The following is a 24,315-nucleotide window of genomic DNA, read 5'->3' on the forward strand; positions in this document are numbered from 1 at the left end:
ACATCAACTACAGTAACTGTCTTTGCTTTTACTGTGAGAAAAGACTGCACAAAAAGTTTAGTGTTGTTTGACCCCGCTTCCCTGAGAAGTGAACTACCACTCAACTTCCAAGAGTATCTGAACATTTTGACTTGCTTATGAGCTTTTGGATGTTGCCATGTAGAAGAAGACAGGCAATACAGCAGATCGGCAAAAGGTGGCCTTTTAGCAGATAATTCAGAGCACCTTCTGGGTTTTGCTATCCTAGCAATTTTTTGCTTCTCCTTCTCTTTATTCTTCTATACACAGAGGCTGATTTCACCATTACTCTCTTTAGCAGAAGTATGAATCAAATCATTAGGTCAATCTACTCCTGTAAATGAAAAGACCAAGACAGACAAGCCCGCAAATGAAAGAACTGCTTTGGCATGGATATATTATTGTTTGGAGACACATACTCAGCAAATTCATAGGATGTTTATTTGGAAATGCATATATTGGAAACATTTGCTTCCAAAAAAAAAAAAAAAATGCCAAAAACCAAACAAATGATATTGTTCCAAAAGAGTAGAAAAACTTGAGCTTTCCAGCACTGCATTCTTTTGAATCACCTAAAGGCTGTTCATAACATCCATACTCTAGAGAATGAAAATACAATTTGTAATTGATTCTCAACTACCTGCATTTTCCTTATGTCTTCCCCTAAACCATAAAAAGGGTAGCAAAATCCTCTCTGATCTTCTTTTCCATCAAGTGTTCATCTTGATCAAGCCAAGTAAAGTCTTAGCTCAGAGACCCCATCAACATAACTTCTTTATTTTAGATATGCACATCAGAGCCTCTTTGTCACCTCCCTTTATATCTTGTTCTTTTTTTTTTTTGTCTCATTTAACCCACAATTTTTATTTGGTAAATAGTAACTCAACACAGACCTAGTTGCATTTTAACTGTTTCTGCCACTTTTCCCTCCAGAGCCTATGGTTCTTCTAACAGATCTTGTGCAAGAATCCCTAGAGAAATAGATAATTCCCAATCAAATTGAATTCAGCAATATCTTCATATATGATGGTTGCTATTGCAGTTGCTATTCCTCTCAAATAAAAATTTTTATTACAAAGAATGAAAGCTCCATTGCAAGCTGAAAAAATGAACAGGCCCATTTTATGCTATTCTTAATAGACAGGAGCAAAAAGATTACTTTTCCATATTCTCGTTCTCATTTACTCTATATACAATTATGAGTACTACTTGAGTAGGAGAATATTATAGTGAAAATAAGACTAAGTTTGGAGAGTTCTGGTTTCAGCCTTACTTTCTTCTTCCTTAAAGTTTTAATACATTAACTGGGACTTCTTTGTTCCTGAAAATTTTTATCTGAGACATATTAAGTTTAAATATAGCAACAAAAATGAGATACAGTATAAAGATTACCTGATGCACATATACCTTCAAAACTGTTAGAAAAATATGTCAGTTTGTTTTGAATGTTTAAGACTAATGTTCTGAGTATATTGTTTGATAATATCCATTCTTCTCACCTTCAGACAATGTTCAAGTTATTTCTAGTTGCTTTTCAACTGATTTAATTAATTATCCTCCTTGCTGGCTTATACTGAAAACGTCAGCCCTTCCAGTTTATCCTTTTAAGAAATCACCCCACAGTACTGACAAAGGCGCTAGACTAGAATCGCAGTCAATATGATCTTTTTGATTCATAAATCTGAGCAGTCAGATGAATATTTGTGAAGTACAGAGACTGTAAAGTCCTTGTCTTGAATTCTGTCATATAGACAATATACAGGACAACGCCAGGAAAAGGATTTGAGTCCTACTTATAATCTTGACCTGGTTCAACAGGGCTTTATGCACCTTGTTATCATATGAAACACCTGTTTGTTGCTTAATAATATAGCTTTGTGCCTTCATAATATGACTGGATAGACAGACAGACAGGGTTTTTGCGGCCGGCCCAAAATCTAATTTGGGACTTCCCCATCTCCACAGCCATAGGCAGTCCTCCGAAAACATGCACTTCTGCTTCATGTGGTGCGGGTGCGGTTACGCAGTCTGCAGCCCTCAAGAGAGAAAGAAAAAAAAAAAAAAAAAATCAGTCTATAACACAGCACACGCTTCCCCTGCGTGCACAAAGGGACAGGAGAAAGAACCAACCCAGAGAGAGCAAAGCTGCTCCTCTTCTCCTGACTCTGGGCATCCCCAGGTGCCAGTGAGCACCAGGGCACAGGAGGCTTGTGCACCCAGAGGGGTCAGCTGTTGCTGGGACAGCTGGAAAGCACCAGATGAACACGGGAGCAAGCGAGCAGCCGAGGACAGGGAAGAGGGTGAAGAACAGACTTTTCTCCACCTTCCTGTCAGAGGCCATGCAAGCAGGCAAAGCATCCTCCGAGCACCAGGCTGCCAGGGCCACCATGGGGCTGCCCTGGAAATTCAGCCCACCCCAGCACAACAAGGTTTTTTTCACTCTGCACAATAACATGTTCTCCTGGCCGCAGATCCAGCAAGCCAGCCTAGCCTCCCTGCTTTGGTTTTGGCTCATGTGAGTATTGACCTCCTGTGTCTTTAAGTCTTATGAGTTTGACCCTTTTCACACAGAAATAGGTATGGCAAAAATGTGGACATATACCTGCCATTGTGAAGGATGATGGAATATAATTTGTTTTTGCAAGAAATATCAAGGTCACCCTAAGCACAGAAATACTATACTAGCTCTGGTAAAACCAGCATAGTAAATATAGACATGAGATAAACTAACTGTCTGGTTTTCCATTTGCCTGTGACCTCTATTACTGTTCTTTGTTCCTTTGCCTATAACCTCTATAATTGTCTTTTTGGTCCTTTGGGTCAATATGATTATCAGTCTCAACATTGCCACTGCTCTCAAATTTTTCAAATGAAACCTCATCTTGAAAGTTACAACCCTATTCAGTTTGTGACATTCAAAAAATTGTGCCTTTGACCAATACAGAATACTTTATCTCAAGTAATAGATCCATATTCATAAAAGGGTACCTATTCAGACTTACCAATTTATTTTCCTTTTGTCACTCTTTACACGAAATAATTTACCTACCCTGCTAACATTTTTGAAAGCATACCCTTGTTTTAATAAGCACTTATTAAAATACAAACTGTCCACTGAAAACCGGCATCTGGAGGAGTCCTAGTCTTGAATAAGGTTACTTGGTATGAATGAAATACATGTAATAATGATATCAGTCTGATAAAAGCTGAATTTATCTCTGTATTTAATAAGAAGATAGAATATATACAGTCTCAATGAGATACTGCTTGTGCTCCCTCAAGAAAGTTGAGGTGTATATTGGTGAAACAGTAGATAATTTTCCTTAAACCCATGATTTCAAAGTAGAGATTCAATCCAGCTGTCAGTGGAATGACTGAAAAAGTGACATTGACATCAATATTGATAATGCCCACACCCATGCAAACCCAAACATAAATATGCAATTAGTATATAAATAAAAGCATGCTTTCTCCAGCCCCACCCTTGCAATCTCCCATGCAAGCAACTTTATGCATATGTGTCTGACTACTGCATGAAAGCTGTATTTTGAGAGCCCCAGTCAAGCATATGGCAAGTTCCAAAGGCTTGAAACATTGTAACTTATCCCCAGCCTCTTTCCCCCCCCCACCATCTTTTCTCTGCCTGGTGTTATTTTTAAGAAAACGTGTCAAAATGAAAAATAATAAAGCTCAAATAAGCCTACTTTCTTCAAATTTGGTGCTTCACACAATGCCAGAGGAGTCATGGAAGGAAAATGTCATCCATAATATGTGACTGTTTGGAATCAGGTTAGAGAGACCCATAATCTCTCAGTAACCTCTGCCTGTAAAGTCAAATTACAAATTCTGTATTTATTACACATAAACACACTACCTTTCCAGATTCTGCCTCCACAGACACTGGGTAATTTATGGGGTCCACCAGTCAATAGCTATTTTGTATTAGACTCCAACTATAGGTACATATATATTTTCAATAATAGATTCACAGGGACAACAATTTTTTAATATTTTTATTTCACTTTGTAAAAAAAAAAAAGTGTGGAAAAGGGTAAAGAGAGGCCGCTTCCTCAGTGATGACAGGAAAAGCCTGGAGAAATCACCATATGCATAAAAAGAGCCAAATATTTACTAGATAAAAGCCAGGCAAAGGAGAAATTACTACCTAAAGGCTGCAGCTGGTTGTCTCTGCAGATTTAAAGGATCAGCTACTGAGACTGTAATTCTAAGAAAATCTCCTATTAATGGATAAAACTCAACTGCGCACTGTTCAGTGCAGGCTAGACAGTGAGAAACAAGATATTCCTTAAGGAAATGAAAAACTCTGGTTTCTCTAATTGTAGGCTACTAAATTGGCTTCACTGGTGTGATACATAGCCACATCCTGGTGCCAACTGGTGGCTCCCATCACCAGTTCATTTCATAGGTCACCAACCCGCCATCAGATTGTAATGACTTCTGGCTATTTCTAACTGGGATTTAAATCAGTGACCTGAAGTAAAGACACTCATCCTATTACGAGCCTCCTGAGCCATGCAAATTCGAGTGGAGCATTTTTTTTAAATTCTTCTTAAGCTTACTTCACGCAGATATAAACGCTCACAGAAGATCTGAGTTAAGGAAGAGTCAGGCCCTAAATATTGATAGGAAGCCTCATTCCTCTTTTCTTTAGGGAAAAATCTAGAAACCTCTGGTTTGCATTATTCATTCACTAAGCCACCTATGTATGCGATTTGCATGTGAGAGCTGTTTCAGCAATTTATCAGCTTTAGGGATGGCTGAATATGTAGATTTTATATTCTAATACATATATCAGAAACACCTGGATACAGATATCAAAAATACTTCAAGTATTTCTTGTGGCAGTTTGTTTCATGTAGAGATACTGTACTGAAAAAGTCACTTTAAAAGCACTGGAAGGACTTCTGGGAAATTTCCTTTGCTCTTAAGTCATCTACCGTTACTTCAATAACATAGTCCATGAGATTTGCACTTCCATTGCCACAGATACTTTAAAAAAAAAAAAAAATCATCAATGTAACCCAATTTCTCCCATCTTCACTGAAAAACAGAAATTGAAAGTTCCACTCCAGAAAAAAAGTTTCCACTAATTTAGAATATGAATTGCAGGGAAACCAAGGCACTTAAAAAAACCTCACAGACAACTGCACATGAAAAGTTGAGGTCATTATATTTAATCACATAAAAAGAACAAATAGCTGTGAAAAACTGAAATTCCTGGAAATCACATCCATAGCTAACCACAATCAGAGGCTGCAGAGCAATTGTTAACCTACTGTTGCTGAGCTTCCATCCACCACAGGATCACCAGACTATTTTTTTCACCTATTTTAGTTACAAAATGTGTCTAGTTACATTGTTTGCTTCCTACATTTCTTTCTGAAACTCACATAAACAACATCTTTTATATACCCAGTATAAATCAAGTTATTATCCTAATAAAGAATTCAAAGAAAAATAAAAATTCTGAAGTTAAAATCAGTGTGAAAAGAGATACTTTTCTTGCTTTATCATCAAGAATAACAACTGTTCTAATGTCATAACATTTTTAAAAATCAAAAAGTAAAAAATATTCTTGCTTTAAACTAATAATAAATATATCTGATGAGGAAAATGTCCTTTGAAGTGACCACAGACAACATGGCTTTCTAGATACCAGAAACAGGAGACATTTTACATCGTAAGACTAAACACCCAGTTAGATGACAGATAGCAAATAAACTGTAGACAAAGTAGATCCTTAGCCAGGCCTGTGCTGATCTTTGTATATAAAGCGTTATATACACACAGACCAGATAGTAATGAAACAATTTTGTATGAAGAGTTATCAGAACGTACAAGGCAGAGAAGCATTCAGACATAACTGCAGCCCAAACAACTCAAACTTCTCAAATTATCTCCAAATTCAGTAAAAGAACTACTGAGAGAGGACAAAAGAGTAGCATGAAGTGATATTGTGATTAATTTTCCTTAGCCGATTTTTTTTTCCACTGTGAAGAGCTTCTCTTTTTAGGCACCTAGAGGAGGGTCTCCACTGGGACAGGCATTCTGAGAGAAATGGGATTTATTGGCAAACATCTGAAACCCGTCATGCCCATTATCCTTTTTGGCAGTTAAGACTACTTGGCTCAAGACTCTGCATTCAAGAGGGCTCACATACGACTTTCTTCACTGCTCTCCCCCCCATCATGCAGTGCACATTGCAAAACCTGTCCAGACCTTTGCAGAAGCAAAATACCAGCTCAGTCAATCCAGTGCACCCCAGTAAGCACCTGGCTCTCACAGCATATGGGCACCCTGAGCCCACATGACACCTTCACTCACTGCAAAGACAGATGACCTTGGAGGAGGAGGAACAACAGTGGCTGGTCACAGCCTGCAGCTGCTGCTGGGATCTCCCCAGCCTGCAGGCTGGTCCTGGCACCGCTGCCTACCATTGTGGTTGCCACTCGCGATAATTCTGTGCGTGGGTGCACAGAGCTGATCAGCTGGCAGAAACTGGATATTATTGCAGATTGTTATAACGCTTCATTGTATTTGATTTTAAAAGGTAATGAGTAGGATTCTTGGAGTCAGGGGACTGTGACCTGCTCCTGTCTGGCAGAGGTACAATCACCTACAGCAGTGGCTTAAATTATGCAATAGCATCTATTAAAAAAAAAAAAAAAAAAAAAAAAAAATCAAGATTTCCCTTTCTGAGCACTCCTGCACTTCCTAGCTTTAGCATGTACATCACCCTCTTTCCTACTGACTCACACAGCCCTAGCTGGAACTGTCAGGTGGCTTATATTACATCCTGCAAGTCCTCCAGGAGGCTCTTCTCATATTAAATTATTCCTCAGTTTTCCAATTATTTATGAAGAGAATTAGCTTTTACTGACAAAAAAATTACCTCTAAAATCTAAACATGCATGTATAAACAAGGCCTATAGAACAAAACAGTCAAGTTCTGAAACAGAAGAGAATTCTTTTAGAAGGGGAGTACCTGAGAAGAAAAAGTTACTTCAGCTCCCACTATGGGCATAGTCCAAAGCAGATTTAAATCACTGGTGCCTTTTCCACTTGGGTTCAGTGCACTTTGCATCAAATTTCATAAAATACCACTTCAGGTGCTCTCGTTAGGAAAGTATGAAAGATTAAAAACTGCCCAGAAACACCAAGGCATATTTTTACAGTCTTAGGGTGCATTGTGGATGATAAGATGAAGCTGGTTAATTAACATGTGAACCAATCTTAATTTTCTCATCTCTGATGTTGCTATTTAAGTAATTTCTGGGTCTCATGGTGCCTCAAATAAAGTGCAGAACAGAACAAATAGAGCAAAAAAGGCCTTTAGCTCTGCAGGAAGGACAAGGTAGAGCTGGGACAGGGATCACTCCTCTCAAGCCTGCACAGCCTTCTTCAGGCAAAGCTGCTCCCTGCCAGGTGCAGGGGATTAGGATTTATTTGTAAATTATGCCATTTCAAAAAAGCTACTGTCAACTCAAACCCAGCTTCAAGCCAGCATAAGACAACAGGGCTAAAATACAAAAGTTCATTGCCTTGGGAGGTTTTTGTTGTCATTCTCTCCGCTGTTGCCTTTGCTGTCGAATAAAGGAGGTTCAGTTTGGGTTTATGTGTGTTTGAGAAATCTGCACGGTTTCATTTATTCAACAAGACTTCTGTAACAGAACCAAAAGTAGTCTATTTTCCTTCCTAATTAAGGGCAGCATGATTTTGTTTACCTTCCATGATAAGCAATTTGAATAGTTCAAAACCCTTTATTTTGAGAATGCAGTTTCTAGGACATATATTCCACTGAACTATGACAAGAAATATTATATCACAGTAAGTAATTTCTGTGATACCATCAGAGGCAACATATTATCTGATTTAACACTTATTACTATAGAATAATATATAGATTTATCCTTAAATCTGAACAGCTACTTTATTAAAAAAAAATCATTTGCACAAACAATCAAATTAAATCTAATCCCTGACATGACATTTAGTAAAATGGACAAGGCCTAAAGTTATATTCTCTTTCATCTCCTATATTATTACATATGACAGGATACCTTAAGAGTACTGTTTATCAGCTGTCAATCAGAACTCACCCTACAAGCAGGGCATTGTATCTTCCGTTTTTTTACATATTAAAGGAATGTATATTCCACTTGTGCAGAAGATCTGATGACATCCTACCCTACGACTCATACATATCAGGTACATTAATTTGTTGCGGTGAAATATTTGGGGCCAACTTTGAACCAAAGAGAGTGAGAGGAAAAGAAACACTGTTAGCGTGAGAGCTCTGAGGTGTTGCTCATAAAGATATGCAGGGCTGGAGATAAATCAAGATCTTCAGCAAAAAGGCAAGAAATCCTCCAAGAGTAGCTATTTGAGGATCAGAGGAAAGGGATGTTTTGAAGTAAAGAGGTCTATGTTTATTCCTCTATGAAATATAAAAATAATGGGCTTTGCCAGAGGAAGGGAGGTAATTTTCCAGCTTTGTAAGGCACGATAGATACAATAATGCAAACAACCCCACACACATAAATTAAGACATACTCTTTTAAAAATTAACCAGTTTAAATTTGGTATTAAGGCCACCAAACATCCAAAGTACAGAATCACCACCCTCAAATTTGAGAGACTTAGTCATGGCTATGACACCTCAAGACAGTTTCATTAACATCATTTTCATCACCATGTAAATATGAAGTGGATTTTTGTCTTGTTTTCTTGGGTTGTTTTCCATGTTTCCCTTTCTACATTTACATACTGCTATATATTTGAGATTGAAGGGTCAGGCATTACATGTCCCTGCCTTTACAGAACTAAGGCACTACCAGACACTTGGAACCACAGTGACAGAAATGCTAACACAAATATGTGAAATTAGTAGTTTGTTCCGCAAGTGCTGAATTAATAGTTCCTTAATTTACATTTACAGAGTTGGCTTTGTTAAATGATTAGTGCCTTTAAACCTGAGAAACTAATTATGAGCATGGATGGCCAGATAAGACTAAGATTAGATAGGACTTAATTAGTACTTTGTTACTTTTCCTAGGTTTGACTGTCACATCAAAATTTAAATTAAAAAATCAGACCTACTTAAGCAGAATTCAAGATGTGGAGTTAACAGTCTTCTACTTAAAAAAAAAAAACAAAACCACATAACCAACCAAAAAAAAATTTCTGGTAATTTGTTACCTTCTTCATACTTAAAACTACTTCGGCCAAGCAGAATAAGAGGACCAAGAGATTTTAGAAAGATTATTTTAGGGAAAGCTTCAAACATCTATTATTTAAGCTTGTCCTTTTATAATTCAAACCACCTACTCTGCATACATCTTACATGTTTTGGAATATATTTAGGGCACCTTTACTGTGTTTAGTTTTATGGCATAGAGACGTACATGTAACACTGAGGGTCACACAGACCTTCCAAATATTTTCATTCAAAACTCCCTACAGCCACAGTAGCTTCACTACCTAAAGGAACACTCAGTGGTGAAACAGTCTACATTCACAAATAATCTTTTGTCATCAGGATGAAAGGTTAAAAAATTAAAAATTTCTTGTTTGTCTAGTTGATTAAATCAATATGTTCAATACATACCAGTTTGCAAAGAAAGAACAATACCTTCCTCATTATTCCATACCCAAAAGACTGTTAAAGACCCTGTAAATGCAATTAAATTTAAAAAAGAAAGTATCACAAAACTTTGCTACATTTTTGCTGATTAATAAGTATAAATGCCTTCTTCAGTGTCAAAAATGAAATAAATGATACTTCCTGGTTGTATATGTTTAGCCCACACCCAGGGCTAAACAATAACAGTTTTTCTCTCACCCAATACCCCTTCCCCAACCAAGGAAGGGAATTAGGAAAAGGAGGGAGACTCATGGGTTAAAATTAAACAGATTTAATAAAATAAAGAAACCAATATAAATGATAATACAAAACACACAAAATTATACTTAGCTACAAAGTTGCAGCAAGTTGCTCCAGGAATAGCAATTGTTTGGAATGAAAAGAAGAAGAGGGAGGGGGGAAGAAGGGAGAGAAAGAAAAGAAAGGAGAGGAGAAAAAAAAAGAAAAAAAGAGAGAGAGACAAGCAAAAAGAGCCCCACTTCTGCCTAGCAAGCCCTCCCTTTTATAGTGAACTTGATGTTAACGATATAGAATACATCTGTGGGCCAGACGGGGTCAGCTGCCCTGAATTTAACTGCTAAGGGCCTTGATCACCATGGCTGGCCACAAACTGAAACAAAATCCCAATGAAACCAGGACACAAGTATAGAAAATCAAGAACCTTCTCCAATGACCAGGTCTTCCAAAGGAAAGCATCATGGTAGTGCCAAGACACACAAAGCAAACAACAGGAATTAAAAGCAGAATGGTCCATTTTTCCTGTTCAATTAGGCTAAAATGCATTATGAAACACTGAAATCTGTTTCTATAATGTTGGAAGACACAATGACAGTTCAACTCACCAACTATAGACCATCCAAGTAATCTAACAATCAGTTAGGACACGTTCTGCAGAAGGACTTTGGCATGAAACTCCATGATGGTGCAGGGGTAGAAATAACTCACTTTAGTCAAAAACCACTGTTACAAGCTGCCTCCAGCAAGCTCTGAACCAGGACGCCTTGTCCTTGTCCTGAAGGGTCAGGACATCTGGTGGCTTTTCCTCTTTCCCACGCTCTCCACTGACACCGGCTTGGATGAAGAAGATGCCATTGATCTTGCAGGAGCTCCTGGCATCGGTGGCTCCCTCTTCTTTCTCCTGGCCCAGACCTGAGCTTCACCACACAGTCCTCAGACCCCGAAAGGTCTGTGAATGTTTTAGCAACGTAGCCCTCCCTGGTTGAGTGACACAGGCAACTAATGCCCCACTAAAATAACTTATCATAGCTACAAATCTGAACTCCATGGCAGATCTAGACCTTGACTTTTAAAAACAAATGCATTCTAACAAAACTACTTTTTAGCTACCCAGCATATTTTAACTAACACCCCCTTTCCCTTCAGATTTTATGTATTTTTAATGAAAGTCTAATTACCATCCAAACACAGTTTGAAGCAATGCATGAGGAAAAATAAACATAATTTAGAATGTTAGAAAATATTCATTAATTATTTTTCTAGCATGATAAAAAATGTATAAATTAAGAATCTGTGTAAATATATGTTAAACTACCTAAATATATGCAGACATAGTATGTACATAATTCTCATGGTTAGCAAAAGGAAATACTGAATTACACCAGCCAATGAGAATCAACCTTTATTTAGAAAAATACTTAGGAAGCACAAATGCAAACCAAGATGAAAATCAACTATTTAAATCAAGGTTTCCAACTTGACAATTTAAATCATGATTAAAATTGGCAATTTAAATTACTTTGATCTAAATCAATCCCCTTGATGTGAAACCAGTCCATTTTGTTTGTCATCATTATTGTTCTCAGAGCACCCTGATGAAAAAATCATTTGTAAATGTGCATATGTGGATATTTCTTTACAAATATACTTTGCCCTACGTGTTTGTAATTCATTTATGACAAGAAGAGCATTAACTACACCTTAGCATGCCTGTAACACAACTCTATTTACCAAGAAATATTATTAAATGGGAATTCTATTTTGTAAGTGATAGTATCTCCCATTCTTTCGTACTATTAGCATTATTACAGGACAATTTAGAATTAACTGAGTTTCAGATCACCAACAGACCTGCCAGTCACAAAAGGTTTAGATCTGCCATTTGGCATCCAGCATCCTTCAGAGAAGACTACAAAAACCACATCTGATCTGTAAGGCCACAGGACGCCAGGTCCTATGTTGTAGGGTCACCCAGAGTAGCACAAGCACAAATCTCAAATGCCTCCACAGCCCATTTCACCAGCTGGAGATGGCTATAGGCAAAAGGCTCTTCAGACTTGCCTTTTTAACCTGCCTTCCTGAAGATGTGTCATACACATGTCTTCATTCATTCATCATCAATCCATAATTTTTACAGAGGGAAACTGAGGTCCCAAAGACACTACATTTCTACAGGCTTTGTAAACAGAGATACCCAGGAGAAATGATGGAGGTCCAGGCCTCAGCTTAAATGAGCTCCTGAGGGGTGGGTGAGAGTCCCAGCAGGAAGTAATGTACCTATTAGACATCAGAGAGTCCACCCAATGGAGCTCTCCTGAGATACAGATCTGTAGAAACCAGGTTCCATTGGCTCATACAATGATTTGCTGACATCCTGACCTCAGAAGAAATTAAAACCTCAGCCTTTGTCTATAACATTGCCTGTGGATAATGAGCCACCCAGATTGTATACTCTGCCTCAACTAAACAAAGATATAATTTTCCATCTCCACTAGGCTCTTAAAGCCTTCCTCCTATCTCTTTCTCAATTTCTGCCATAAGACACCAGTTTCTTGTTAGTAACCAGCAATAATTCTGCTTTAATATCCAAGCTATGCTTTAATAGTACTGTTTTTTTCTAAGCTTCTCTTCTTGGGTCCCAACTAATGCAGCAGTTTTTTCCCCCTTCTTCCCATGCATCCAGACTTTCTGATTCAATGACCATTTCCATGGGCCACGGGCTTGGCTACAATAACCTGACCCGTGCTCTTGTCCCCTGTCCCTCTTTCACAAGTAAGCCTACGTCAGGGTCCTTTCCAGCACCACCACACGCTTACCAAGTATCTTATTGTTCCCGTGCAGCAGCAATGAGTTGTCTACGACCACCTTATGATCCCAGCTTAACTGTTTGCTTGTTTTGTTTTGTATTTTCTCTCATTGTGAGAAATACTTTGGAAGAGGTCCCTGTTCACTGGTGCAAATTTATGTGTGTTCTCTTCCAAATCCCTTGTTAATACCTGTCTTCATTCACGATACCTGCAAAGAACAAAACAGCAGCTAGCTCAGCCTGCTGCTGTAGTGAGACCAGTGCTGCCAAACTGAATGGTAATATTACTTTGTTTTCAGCTCATATCCGCGGCTGCTTTTCTGTCCTACATTTAAACTATAAACAATTTGAAGTTAGTCTTCTCTTTTTGCCCCGTACTTACAGTGCACCAAGGACATAAGCTGCTGATCTGTGATTAAGGGTACCAACGACTACATAACAACAATAATAACATAATAGAAAAGAAGAGGAGAAGACACTATGATTTAATCTCTATCTAAACCTGGAACAATTTGTTAATGGAATTAGGAAGCTTCCTTTATGTAATTATCACTGAGTACGTCAGCCAAAGTCTAACTCACAGTGTATATCTTTCACTGCGATAATACAGTATTTTAGAACTGCATGAAACACACCAATTAGATAAGCTGAGCTGGAATTTATCACCCTCCATTTGCAAACAGCTCCAGAGCACTAGTGTGTATTTTCAGTTCAGGATGGGGAAGCAAAGGACTCAGTTTATAAGGCTTCATGTCTGAGTTCTTAAAAACGAGGAGAGAGCTCAAGCAAAGAACATTTTCACACTTTTTTCCCCCCAAAGCTGATCCAAGAGAACAAAACCAAAGATTTTTAAAATACCCAGGATTCCTCTTTTTTTGAATGAGAATGTAAAAGTTTATTCTTATTCTGTTCTATTACCCTGTTTTCTAGAAACATCATACATTTTAAATTTATTAATTAAAAAAAAAAACACAAACCAATACAAAGGAAAGCAGCATAACAAGATTTTCCAAATCACATTGAGTCTTGGACAAAGTTTGCAGGAAGACCAGGAATTAATCTGAAGATGCCTGTTTCCGACCTTCTGTATCCACTGTACCGCTCATTTGCCTACAGCTAGAACTATGCAAGTTCTTTCATTAGAAAATAATCAGGTTGTTTTCTTATTAGAGAAAGAAATTGTTTTCTGGAACAACTGAATATTTACAGAAAATATGTCCCTTTTTGGAAATTAAGCCCTGAAGTTATCTACAATTAGAGCACACAAGTACTTATACATAAACAGGAGCTACCTCACTTAATGTTAAATTGCTTTGCCTTTCTTGTTACCCTGAGTAAGTCTGAATCAATGGCATCACAGCAGCAATACCTCAAATGCCACATTTCTGAATCATACCAGTCCCTAGCATAAATTTTGGTAAGTCTGAAGACACCTGAATTCACTTTCGTAGAAGTAAACCTATCTAGATCCAGGTGTTCAAGTCTGGAGAAATGCCCAGACTCCTCTTTAAACTGCCATTCCCTCTGCCACTCACCGGGTCTCACACCATCCTGTGTAACCCGCTGTCATCAGCACACCAGTCACTTTATGTCCGGTCAATGTATCCTCATTAGCGACCATCCCACTGCAGCAGGAATTACACCTTCAGCAGTTCCGGGGTCCTGGAAAGATTCAGATGTTTGCTTCACTTTCTTGAGAGAGGCAGACCGTGAGCTGCATGCGGTCACAAACTTCAGGCAGGCTGCTACTCTATTATGTTTTCTCTGACACATCAAGAATTTGTCCATTTGGAAGATGTGAGTGGGCTTTAACCTGAGTATACAGGTTTTGGTGAGCTGAGATGACATGGTCAGATCTTGCCTGCTTTCATAGCAATTCCACTTGTTCAACACAGTCAACCTGTCCAACAGCCTTTGAAATTACACAGTTAGATACCAGCTGTTCTCATTTAGCTTTCAGAAACACAGTCACAGTTTATACCCAGCTTAGTGCTATTTTTGAGGCAGACAATGTGCAGAGATACCCTCATCTGAGAGCCTTGGACTAAGCTTGGCATGATCATGTAGCATGGGTACATGCTGGATACATCTTAAATTAGATTTCATTCTACTGCCACGCAACAGGCAACACACGTTTTGCAAGGGAAGGAGATGAATGCTGAAACAGAAGAAAAAGGGGTTCTGGGAAGCAGGAAAGACATAATGTTCTGGGTCCACTGAATGGGAATTTACATCTCTAACAATATTAGCAAAACTCCTCTTGAAGAAGGTTAGGAAGACATTCAGGAAGAAGCAAGGTCAGAGAAAGGAATGTAAACTAGAGACTGGGGACAGAAGCCCAGGAAGAAACCAAGGGAATTACTGAGAGCGCAAAAGAGGAAAAATAAGAAAGACCAATGTTTTCTTTTTTCTTCCAGGTCTATGTTACAAGAGCACTGCCAACACAACAAAGCATAGCTTTGCCAGTATAACACACTTTTTATCTAGCATTTTGCTGGCATAATGGTGCCAAAGAGGACTCAGAGCTCATAGCTCCCCTGGCTGATGCCAGGTCTGAGTTTCTACTTCTATCTAATTCCCATCATTTTGAATGACGCACATGGGCCCTTTGCAACCGACCTGCCAGTCTTGCTCCTATTTCTGCAAGCCCTTTTCCTCCTCCTGTTCAAGCAAATTCATGCTGCCTGTGATAAGGATGGGACACACAGGGGTGCATGAAGAGACTGGTCAGCATTTGTTAGCTGTCAACAAATGGCATCAAGGCTGGGTTATGGACAGCTAACCTCCTCTGTCACAAACCAACGAATGTCACCCCACCAGTAGCAACAGTTATATTGTCCTTTGCTTCAAATAAACTTGCATAAAAGGGAAGATGTAACAGGAGCCATTGGAGTTTTGGGTATACTCTACTGGCACACGGGAGGAGAATTAAACTTTGTTTGCAAAAATCATGGAGGAGCTAGTAAAGGGGGAGAAAGGATACTAGGAGTTACTGCACTGCTAGGAGAAAACGCACAGGAGGTGACTCAGAATAGTATAATCTAGACAAAGATGTATTAGGAAATGTTGCTTAGGCATGCCGATGAGTTATATCTAAATCATATTCCAGGGGATTTAATTCTGTTGGTGGTCTATAGGTTGGTTACTACAAGTTCAGTAAATGCTACTCCTTGCCTTGAGACACTTATGTACAATGCACGAAACAGAGCAGTCACTCACCGGTTAATTACTGAGTCCTGAATAAGTCACTTACTTACCTTTTGTGCCATGGTATACCCATCTTGGAGACAATCAATCACATTTATTTTCCTTGTGCTGGTGGCAAAATTTGTAGCTGATGTTTAGACCTCATTCGAGGACCCTGGAGAAGAGAGGTTGAAATGGCAGGAGGTGGATAATCATTTTTGAACTCTGGCATATCAAGATGATCACAACATGTGTATACCCAGGGGGGTCACATTGTAATGCCATGATAATGTCTTCAAAGCTTTTCAGAGCCCTTTATGGAGTTATTCTACATGAAAAATTAACCCTAATATATATATTCAAAAACTAGATCCAACACGCAGAGTAAAGAGTCCTTGAGAGGTGGGTTAAGCTCTAGGCTGCTATTTTTCCTATCTTTTTGTGAAAGCAGATGTGGCAGAGGATGGTGAGGGAGTGGAGCAGCCAGCGTGAAGGCTCTGCAATCATATGGCTGCTACTGTGTCATGTATCATGTAAGTGCATGTCACGACAGCTAATGGGGAGGCCTCTAGCCCAGTACTTTCCTTTCTGCTCAGACAGGCTGTATCTGCTGGAAGTGTAACATGAGAGTACGAAGCCTGCAAACATGTTTAGCATCGCTGACGCCCAGGGAACCCTACTTTCGTGTTGGAAAAGAAAGAAAATACAATATGGTCTATGCATGCAGTCACATTACACACTGCTTCACAAGGAAGGAAATGAAATGATACACAGGGGAGGCAGACCTGATTACTGAAAATTATATATACACTCTTGAGGTGAACAGTCTTCATCTAATTTGCAGGTAAATTAATGATTTACAAAAAAAGTATCGTTTATTAAAAATAAATTTTAGTGACAGACATGCAGCCTATTATGATGATTTTTCATTTAAATCTTCAGTTCTTTTCTGTATCTCTGTGCACTATGAGATGAGCTGATGGAGAAATGGCAAAGAGCTATAAAAATGAGTGGCTTAGCAAAAGATGAAGAAGAGACAAAATTGTCACAGTATAAGAATGGACAAAATTATCTATGCCAAAATTAAAATATAAAATTGGAACTTCATTTTTTCACTCAGCACACAAGCGAATTCACTCAGCATTACGACAAGATGTTGCAGAGCCCACAAGCAAGAAGGGGATGCCGTGGAGGATAGAATAAATTAATGGAGCGGGATTCACTGGTGGTAACGACCACGTGTGGCTGTAAGAAGTCTCTAAAACGCTGATTACCAGAGGCCAGGTGAAGGCACACCAGGGAAGGAGCAATTCTGCTTAGCCTTGTTTGCACGACCATGTTTGCAGCTTCCAGGAGCAGGGCTGGGGCCTCTCACAGCAGCTGGGGCAGGGGCCCGGTGGCAGCAGCAGGGCAGCGGGAGGAAATGGCAGCTACAGTCAGAGATTTCACCATGCTGTGGAAATGCACCTCTTTATAGTCACCCGCCACTCTGGCCCATGTCCAAGACAGGATCCGGTGTTAGGCAAATCTGCGGTCAGACACCCGTTGCGATTCCTAAAATCTAGATTTAACATAGATCTTCATTAAAACATATTTGCAATAAATTTGCTAGCTTTCACATTTGCTAAAGGGTTACTACTTTTCTTTCCAAAACAATTATATTTGAAATATGGTCTAAAAAAAAAAATACACCACATTTGTTGATATATCCTTGTGTGGCTTAGTTCTGGGTACTTCGTCTAGTGAAAGACATGCCTTGCTCCATATTGCTGGCAGCAAGGAACATACGAATATTTCCCATTTATTTATATATGCACAGATGTAATGTTGCGTGAAAATATATATATATATTTTAGCCTGACTCCCACTTAGCTATCCAGAGGCAACAACTTGTGTCACCAAGGAGTCCCCGGAGAAACAATCCGTTTGGCAACACTGGACTTAATTGAGAACAAAAACAACGTACGCAGGAAACCATAAAACCCCTCCAGCTAACTGTAGCCAACGGCAAACAGGCCCGGAGCAGCCGCGGTGAACCGGGCTCAGGCAGTCCAAGCCTGTCGCCTGCAAGCGGCTGCAGTTTGATGCTGTCACCCGTCCCATCACCGCCCCCGGCCGTTTTCTTCCCTGATTTTGACCTGTGCTCCGTCCCAAGAGCAAATTTATCGATAAACCACAGCACCTGGGCACAGCAACGCGCTCCGGCCGGGGGGGTCCGGGCACCCACGTCCCGCGGGGTGCCTGCCCGCCGCCCCCGCGCTGCGCCCGGGCGGGGGTGCCCCGGCACCCGGGGGGCGACTCCCGGGGATACGCCGAGGCCGCGGGCGGAGACTGCTGATCTGCAAATGGCCTTGGAAAGGAAAGGCGCTGCGTGCACAGAGGCGAACCAGGGAACCTCCCGGGCGATGGGTTAGCGCGGAGCTGCCGATGGGGGGATTTTTGCATGGCAAATCCAACACAGGAATTCACGGGGATAAGGCCGGGCAAACATTAACCTCCTGTGCCGGTGGCTTTGCGAAACAGCCAGTACAACGTCTCTTTTCGTTTGCTGCTCCTTTTTCATGGAAAAGAGTTCATGGCTCAAAGCCAGCTGTAAATTAACAGCTAAGTGAAACCATTATGTCAGTGGGATGCTTTAATCGGTTTACAAAACACCGCTCAAGGTACGACGCATATTCGTGGGCAGGAGGGGAAGGCAGGCAGGTACCCGGGAGGTCGAAAGCCAAGGGGGTCACCGGCTCTGGCCCCGGCCGGGGCGCCCCCACCCCGGCGGCCAGCGGGGAGGTGGGGGCAAGGACCCCACCCCGCCCCCCGAGTCCCCCGGGCCCCCGCCCCGAGCATTCACACGGCTAATGGCGCTGATGGCCGGGCGTTTGCAAGCGCTTTGCATTAGAAAGACTTCATTAAAGGTGGCCGGAGGGGTTTTGGAAGGGGGGGGTGGGCGGCCGGGCCCCACTGCCACCCGGGCCCAGTGGCTCGTTCACACCCGAAACGCCAGGGCAGAAAGGAAAAAAAAAACCAAAACAATCAAAAAAACTTGTAAAAGGGAAAATAACCTCAACCTGCGGTGCCAGGGAGAGCCGCCCCGGGAGGGGAGGCGCGGCCCGCTGCCCCCCGGCCAGCGCACCGCCGGGAGCCTGGGAGAAGCAAACCCCCCGCCGCCGGCCCCGCCGCGCAGCCGCTCAACACCGGCTCCTCCCGCCCCCTCACCTGGAGCCGGCCGCCCAACCGCACGGAGCCGCCGAGCCCGGCCCCGCAGCCCCCACCCGGGACGGCGCTTCCCGGCGGCCGCGGTCACTCCCCAGCCGGGCCCCGGCGGCCCCCGGTCCCGGGGGGGGGGCGGTTCGGCTTGGCGGCCGCCCCTCCCCTGGCCCCTCCCGCCAGGGCCGGGCCGGACCGGGCCGCGGCTCGGCCGGTCTCTGGGCACCGCTGCCCGGCGAGGGAGAAAAACCCGCCCGGAGGGGGCCGGGGGCGTAGCAATGATGACAAGAGCCCAGTGTTAGGGTTCAGTTCCAGCTGATTTTATTTCCTTCCCGAAGAAAAAAAAACAAATAAACAACAACAAAAAAAAAGGAACAAAAAAAAAGAGAGGTTATTTACAGAAGGTATATCAACAATCTGACAGGCAGTGAACTTGACATGGTTAGCTGGCATGATCTTTTTTTTTTCCTCTTCTTTCCCAACGTTGCTTTGTGGGTGATCGTTAGACAAAAAAAAAATATCCTACACAGCATATTGCACAGGATGGATGACCAAAATAATAAAAAGAACAAAAAAAGTTAAACCCTTAACGGAACCACCTCATTAGGCAGACGTCCTAGTGCCTGTCATGTTATATTAACATACATAAACACACAATCTTCTTTTTTGCTTATTATAATACAGACTTAAATGTACAAAGATGTTTTCACTTTCTTCATCTTAAACACAACAGCTATAAACCTGAATACATATGCTATCATCATGCCATAAGAGACTAAAACAATTATATTTAGCGACAAGTAGAAAAGATTAAATAGTCAAATACAAGAATGAAAAACGCAGTACATAGTGTCGCGAACTCAAACCGGCATTTCGATAGATCCAGTGGTTTAAACGGCACGTTTTTGCTTCTAAAAAAAGTGCAAAAGATGTGGTTTACAAGTTAAAGGTACAGGATCCCTTCTGTGTAAATGCACCAGTTGCTTTACTTCATTTCGGGATAGGTTTCTCCCCAAAACGGTAGCATACAGTGTACACGCCTTCGTCCTTCCCTTCCCCTCCGGCTGCCCCGGCCCCCGCACCCAGAGAGTCAGGGGGCTGCGGAGCGGGCACCGGCGGCGGCGGCGAGGGATGCTGTCACTTTAAGATGCCTGCAGATTGGAGTGTAAACATGGACAAAAGAGGGGCTGATTCGTGGGTGTGTGGGAGTGGGTGAGTGAGCGTGAGCGCGCACACGCGTGTGAGATACTAACCAGCGGCCCTGTTGTTAAAATCAGGAAATCCAAACAGCGATTTACACCGATTTACACCCCCTTTATATATTTTTTACAAAAATACACTGAGAAAATAATCAAACGTTTTCATCTCTCTTCTCTTTTTGTTTTTAAAAGTGTCAAAAGTCTACATTTAAATATAAAAAATTAAAAGTTAAAACTCTAGCCCTTCAGTGAAGGAGACATAAAAATGGTGCGGGTAACAACGAGAACTACCAAAAAAGGACAAAGAAATACAAGTCAAAAATGTTTGGCCAGTATAAATACGTCCACTTATAAAATGGCATCCGATTACATTTACAAGGAAAAAAAAAAAACAATACGAGGATGGAGCATCGGTGAGAAAAAACAGTCTTTTCATTTACAGCTATAAGGAACAAACACATACATACTCTGAGAAAAAATTTGGTCCTGAATTTTCTTTTTTTAAAGTCCAGCACAGATTTGAGTTGCGTTTGAATCCTTTAAAGAGTTAAGAATGAAAAAAAGCTGGTGATATTTTTGTAGGAATCAAACATAGCGCCATCTATCTGCTTTTATATTATCCTAACACTAGTTTTTTTGAACTGTTCAACAGTCTTACAGAAATCTTAAAAAGATAGACAGGATAACATGCTATATTAAACCCCACCAGTGAAATAATCCAACACCATCACGATTCTGAGTAAGAAGAAAAAAAACTATTTTTTTTGTGTTTTCGGGTTTGTTTTTTTTTTTGCAAAAGCCATCGCCCTCCCTTTCCCCTGTACCACATCATGACAGAAACTGTTCCCATTCGGTCTCTGTTTCAAAAGAAGTTTTCAGTGTTCTTGAAGTTTCGGCCTTATTTTTCTCTCTACATATGACATAAGGTGACTGAGAAAAGCGCTGCCGCCACCTCAACTGTACGTGCAAATCCGTTTCAGTTTATTATTATCTTCCCCCCACCGTATTTCCAAGACAGCTCTCAAGTGTAAGTCTGGCTCTTCTCCACTTAACTAGGATCTCAGTCCAGCTCCATCCATCGCCTCCTCCTCCCATCATCGTCGCCTCCTCTCACCGCAGAAGAAACCGGGACAGGATTTCTCCCCCCAAACGTGAACCTTGTAAGGGCTTGGGTGGATTTTTTTTCCTCCTTTTTTTTTTTTTTTCCAAGCAGTTCTGATCGCTCTTTCACACGAGAGAACGAATGCTCAAAACATCCAGTGTGCGCTCAGCACAATACATCGCTCCCCTCCTCTTTATTCGTATAAAGTGGACAATAACAAAGAACCCAGAGGTGTGTGTGGTTTCCTTCCCCCCCCCTCCCCCTCCTCTGTCTCTCTTTTCAGGAAATAAAAAGGAATAGGAAAAAGACAGCGCTTCGCTCCCGCCAGTCTCAGAAAAAGCAAACGACCGGCTCGTCTCTCGGAGGGGGTGTGTGCGGGTCCGTCTCCAGCCGGAGGAAGGGGACTGCCAGCCTTTCTGCAAGGAGAGGGCGATGCCGCTCCCGCCGCCGCTCTCTCCCAGCACAAGAAGCACTCTCGTCAGCCCCTTCCCAGGAAAAAAAAAAAAAGAAACAAAAGCTCCCCGGCGGGGTGGGCGAGTCCTGCCGACAACGCGCGCCTGTGCCTCCTCCAGCAGGGCCCGGCTCCCGCCTCAGTAAGTGAAGACCAGGTTGGAAATGCTGGATTCCAGCCAGTCCCCCGAGATCATCTCACTTACCTCCGGCGTGCAGTAGTCCGGGAACTCAAAGTGCGAGCCCGAGCCGGGCTCGAAGTTAAAATCCAGGTCCCGGTCAAGCACCGAGGAGCTGAAGCTGCCCAGGGACATGCTCTCAAAGCCGGGGCTGGGGTTCAGGTCCAAGAGGTCGTCCTCAAACTCGTCGTCCGACGAAGAAGAGCCGGAGGAGGAAGAGGAGGAGGAGTGGGAGGAAGCGGAGGAGGAATGCGCCGTCGAGGGGGCCGGGGAGGAGGCGCGCAGGCTGGTGTAGCTGCGGTGATCCGAGGGCGAGCCCGAGCCGGAGGGCGAGGGGCAGCCACCGCCGCAGTCCCCGTCGGGCCGGCCCGCCCCGCCGCCCCCCTCCTCGTACAGGCTCAAGGGGTCGCCGGCCTCTGCCGAGCTGCTCAGCGTGGGACTGCCAGGCACGGCGCCGCCGGGGGAGGCGGAGGCGGCCGCCGCCTGCCCACTCCCGAAGATGTAGACCCGCTTCAGCTTCTTCTCGGCCAGCGGCTTGCCGGGGCCCGCGGGTGCGCCCGCCGCCCCCCGGGGCTTGTACAGCGCCTGGTGCTCGGGCGGCAGCAGGGCGGCCGACGGCTCCCCGGGGAAGGGGGCGGCCTTGCCGCCCGCCGCCGCCTTGCCGTGGGGCTTGCCGCCTGCGCCGCCCGCGGAGGAGGGCTTGGAGCCACCGCCGCCCTTCTTCGGGGCGGGCTTGGCGGGGGCCGCGGGGCCGCCGGGGCCACCGCCCGCGCTGCCCCCGCCGGCGCCGCCCCCGCCGCCCTTGTCCGCCTTGTCGCCGGGCTTGGCGGAGCTGTTGCCCGACTTCACCTTCTTCCTGGGCCGGTACTTGTAGTCGGGGTAGTCCGCCATGTGCTTGAGGCGCAGCCGCTCCGCCTCCCGGATGAAGGGGATCTTGTCGCTGTCCTTGAGCAGCTTCCAGCGCTTGCCCAGGCGCTTGGAGATCTCGGCGTTGTGCATGTCGGGGGACTGCTCCATTATCTTCCGCCGCTCGATCTGCGACCACACCATGAAGGCGTTCATGGGCCGCTTGATGTGCCCGCTGGGCGTCTTGCACCAGCTCGGGTCGTCCGCCTTGCCCCCCGTGGAGGCGGTGGAGCCCGGCGTGGGGGAGGAGGCGATGCCCAGCTCGATGCCGGCCCCGGAGTCGGAGGTCTCGGCGGCCAGCAGCGCCTCCGTATTCTCCGCCGTGTTGGTCTGCTGCACCATCGCGGCGGCGGCGGCGGGGGGCTCGCCGGGGCTCAGCGCCGCTCCGGCGCGGGGCAGGGCGCGCAACTTCTCACAGCGGCACCGGGTCGGCGCAGCCGGCCGCGCAGTCCCCCGGGGCCGCGCCCCCGCTCCCCGCACCACTTGTACTTCCACACCGGCGCCTCGTCCCCGGCGGCGCGGTCCTCGGCCCCTCGAGGCGGCGGCAGCGGCGGGGCCGCCCGCGGTCAGACAGAGTTTCTGCAAAAGCAGCGCCGCGAGCCGCCCGTCCAAGTTTGCTTTTTTTCTTGGGGCGTTTTGGGCTTTTTTGTTTGGTTGGTTTTGGAGAGGGGGTGTCGCTCTGCTTTTTTCCTCACCACCTCGGGTGTTCCCCCCTCCCCGAAGCAGCTGGTCCAGTTCACAAGTGATTTTCAGGAGAGCAGCGCGCCCGCCACCAAAAGTCTCTCAGCGCTGGGCACGGCCAGCGTGCACCGCCGCGGGGGAGGGGGGGAGGAGGCGCGCCCCCAAAGCCCCGAAAACCCCGGCTCCAGGACTCGTGGTGGTGGCGGCGGCGGCGGCGGGGTCGGCAGTCAGGAGTTTTGTGCAGGTAGGATTTGGCAGCTGCGAGGTACTGAGCGAAAAGAAAACCCCTCCGGAAAAAAAAAGAAAATAAAGAGTAAAAAATAATAATTGAAAAAAATCCCCGAAAAAGAAAAACGCTCGTGCATGAACGAGTGTGTACGTCCCCGGCAGGAAGAGCGGCGAGCCGGGCGCCCAGCCCCGTCCTCCTCCTCCTCGTCCGCCGGTGCTGCTGCCGCCGCCGCCCCGCGCGCGCGGAGCCCCGCCGCCGCCGCCGCCCCCCGCGCCCGCCCGCCGGGCGATGCCCCGCGCCCCCCGCACACCGCGCCGCGCTCCGCCGGCTGCAGCTGAGAGCGGACCCCGCGCCCGCCCCGCGCCGCTTTATCCTTTCGCAGCCCGCCCCGCGGCCAATCGGGCGCTGTATCCAACGCCTCCGCGTGCCAAGCCCCGCCCGCCGCCCGGCGATTGGC

General features: G+C 44.1%; 1 protein-coding gene and 1 long non-coding RNA gene across 5 annotated transcripts; both read right to left on the minus strand.

The window, feature by feature from the left end:
- Positions 1 to 464: 464 nt before the first annotated feature.
- On the minus strand, positions 465 to 19,237 carry LOC137661139 (uncharacterized). Of its 4 annotated transcripts, none has more exons than XR_011047829.1 (5): positions 19,122 to 19,237; positions 17,186 to 17,472; positions 15,983 to 16,086; positions 14,261 to 14,387; positions 465 to 2,046 (listed from the first exon to the last, which is right to left on the minus strand). It is a non-coding gene; the product is annotated as an uncharacterized lncRNA (long non-coding RNA). The 4 variants fall into 4 exon arrangements; XR_011047830.1 differs by having other exon boundaries at positions 465 to 2,054; XR_011047831.1 differs by lacking the exon at positions 465 to 2,046 and adding an exon at positions 13,432 to 13,847.
- A 184-nt stretch (positions 19,238 to 19,421) lies between these two features.
- Positions 19,422 to 24,103, minus strand: SOX4 (SRY-box transcription factor 4). The gene has a single exon (XM_068397137.1). It carries the CDS (start codon positions 23,288 to 23,290, stop codon positions 22,004 to 22,006), a length of 1,287 nt encoding a protein of 428 aa, XP_068253238.1. The 5' UTR covers positions 23,291 to 24,103; the 3' UTR covers positions 19,422 to 22,003.
- Positions 24,104 to 24,315: the final 212 nt, after the last annotated feature.

The sequence above is a fragment of the Nyctibius grandis genome, chromosome 3 (genome assembly GCF_013368605.1).
Source record: "Nyctibius grandis isolate bNycGra1 chromosome 3, bNycGra1.pri, whole genome shotgun sequence".
In the NCBI taxonomy this organism is placed as follows: domain Eukaryota; kingdom Metazoa; phylum Chordata; class Aves; order Nyctibiiformes; family Nyctibiidae; genus Nyctibius; species Nyctibius grandis.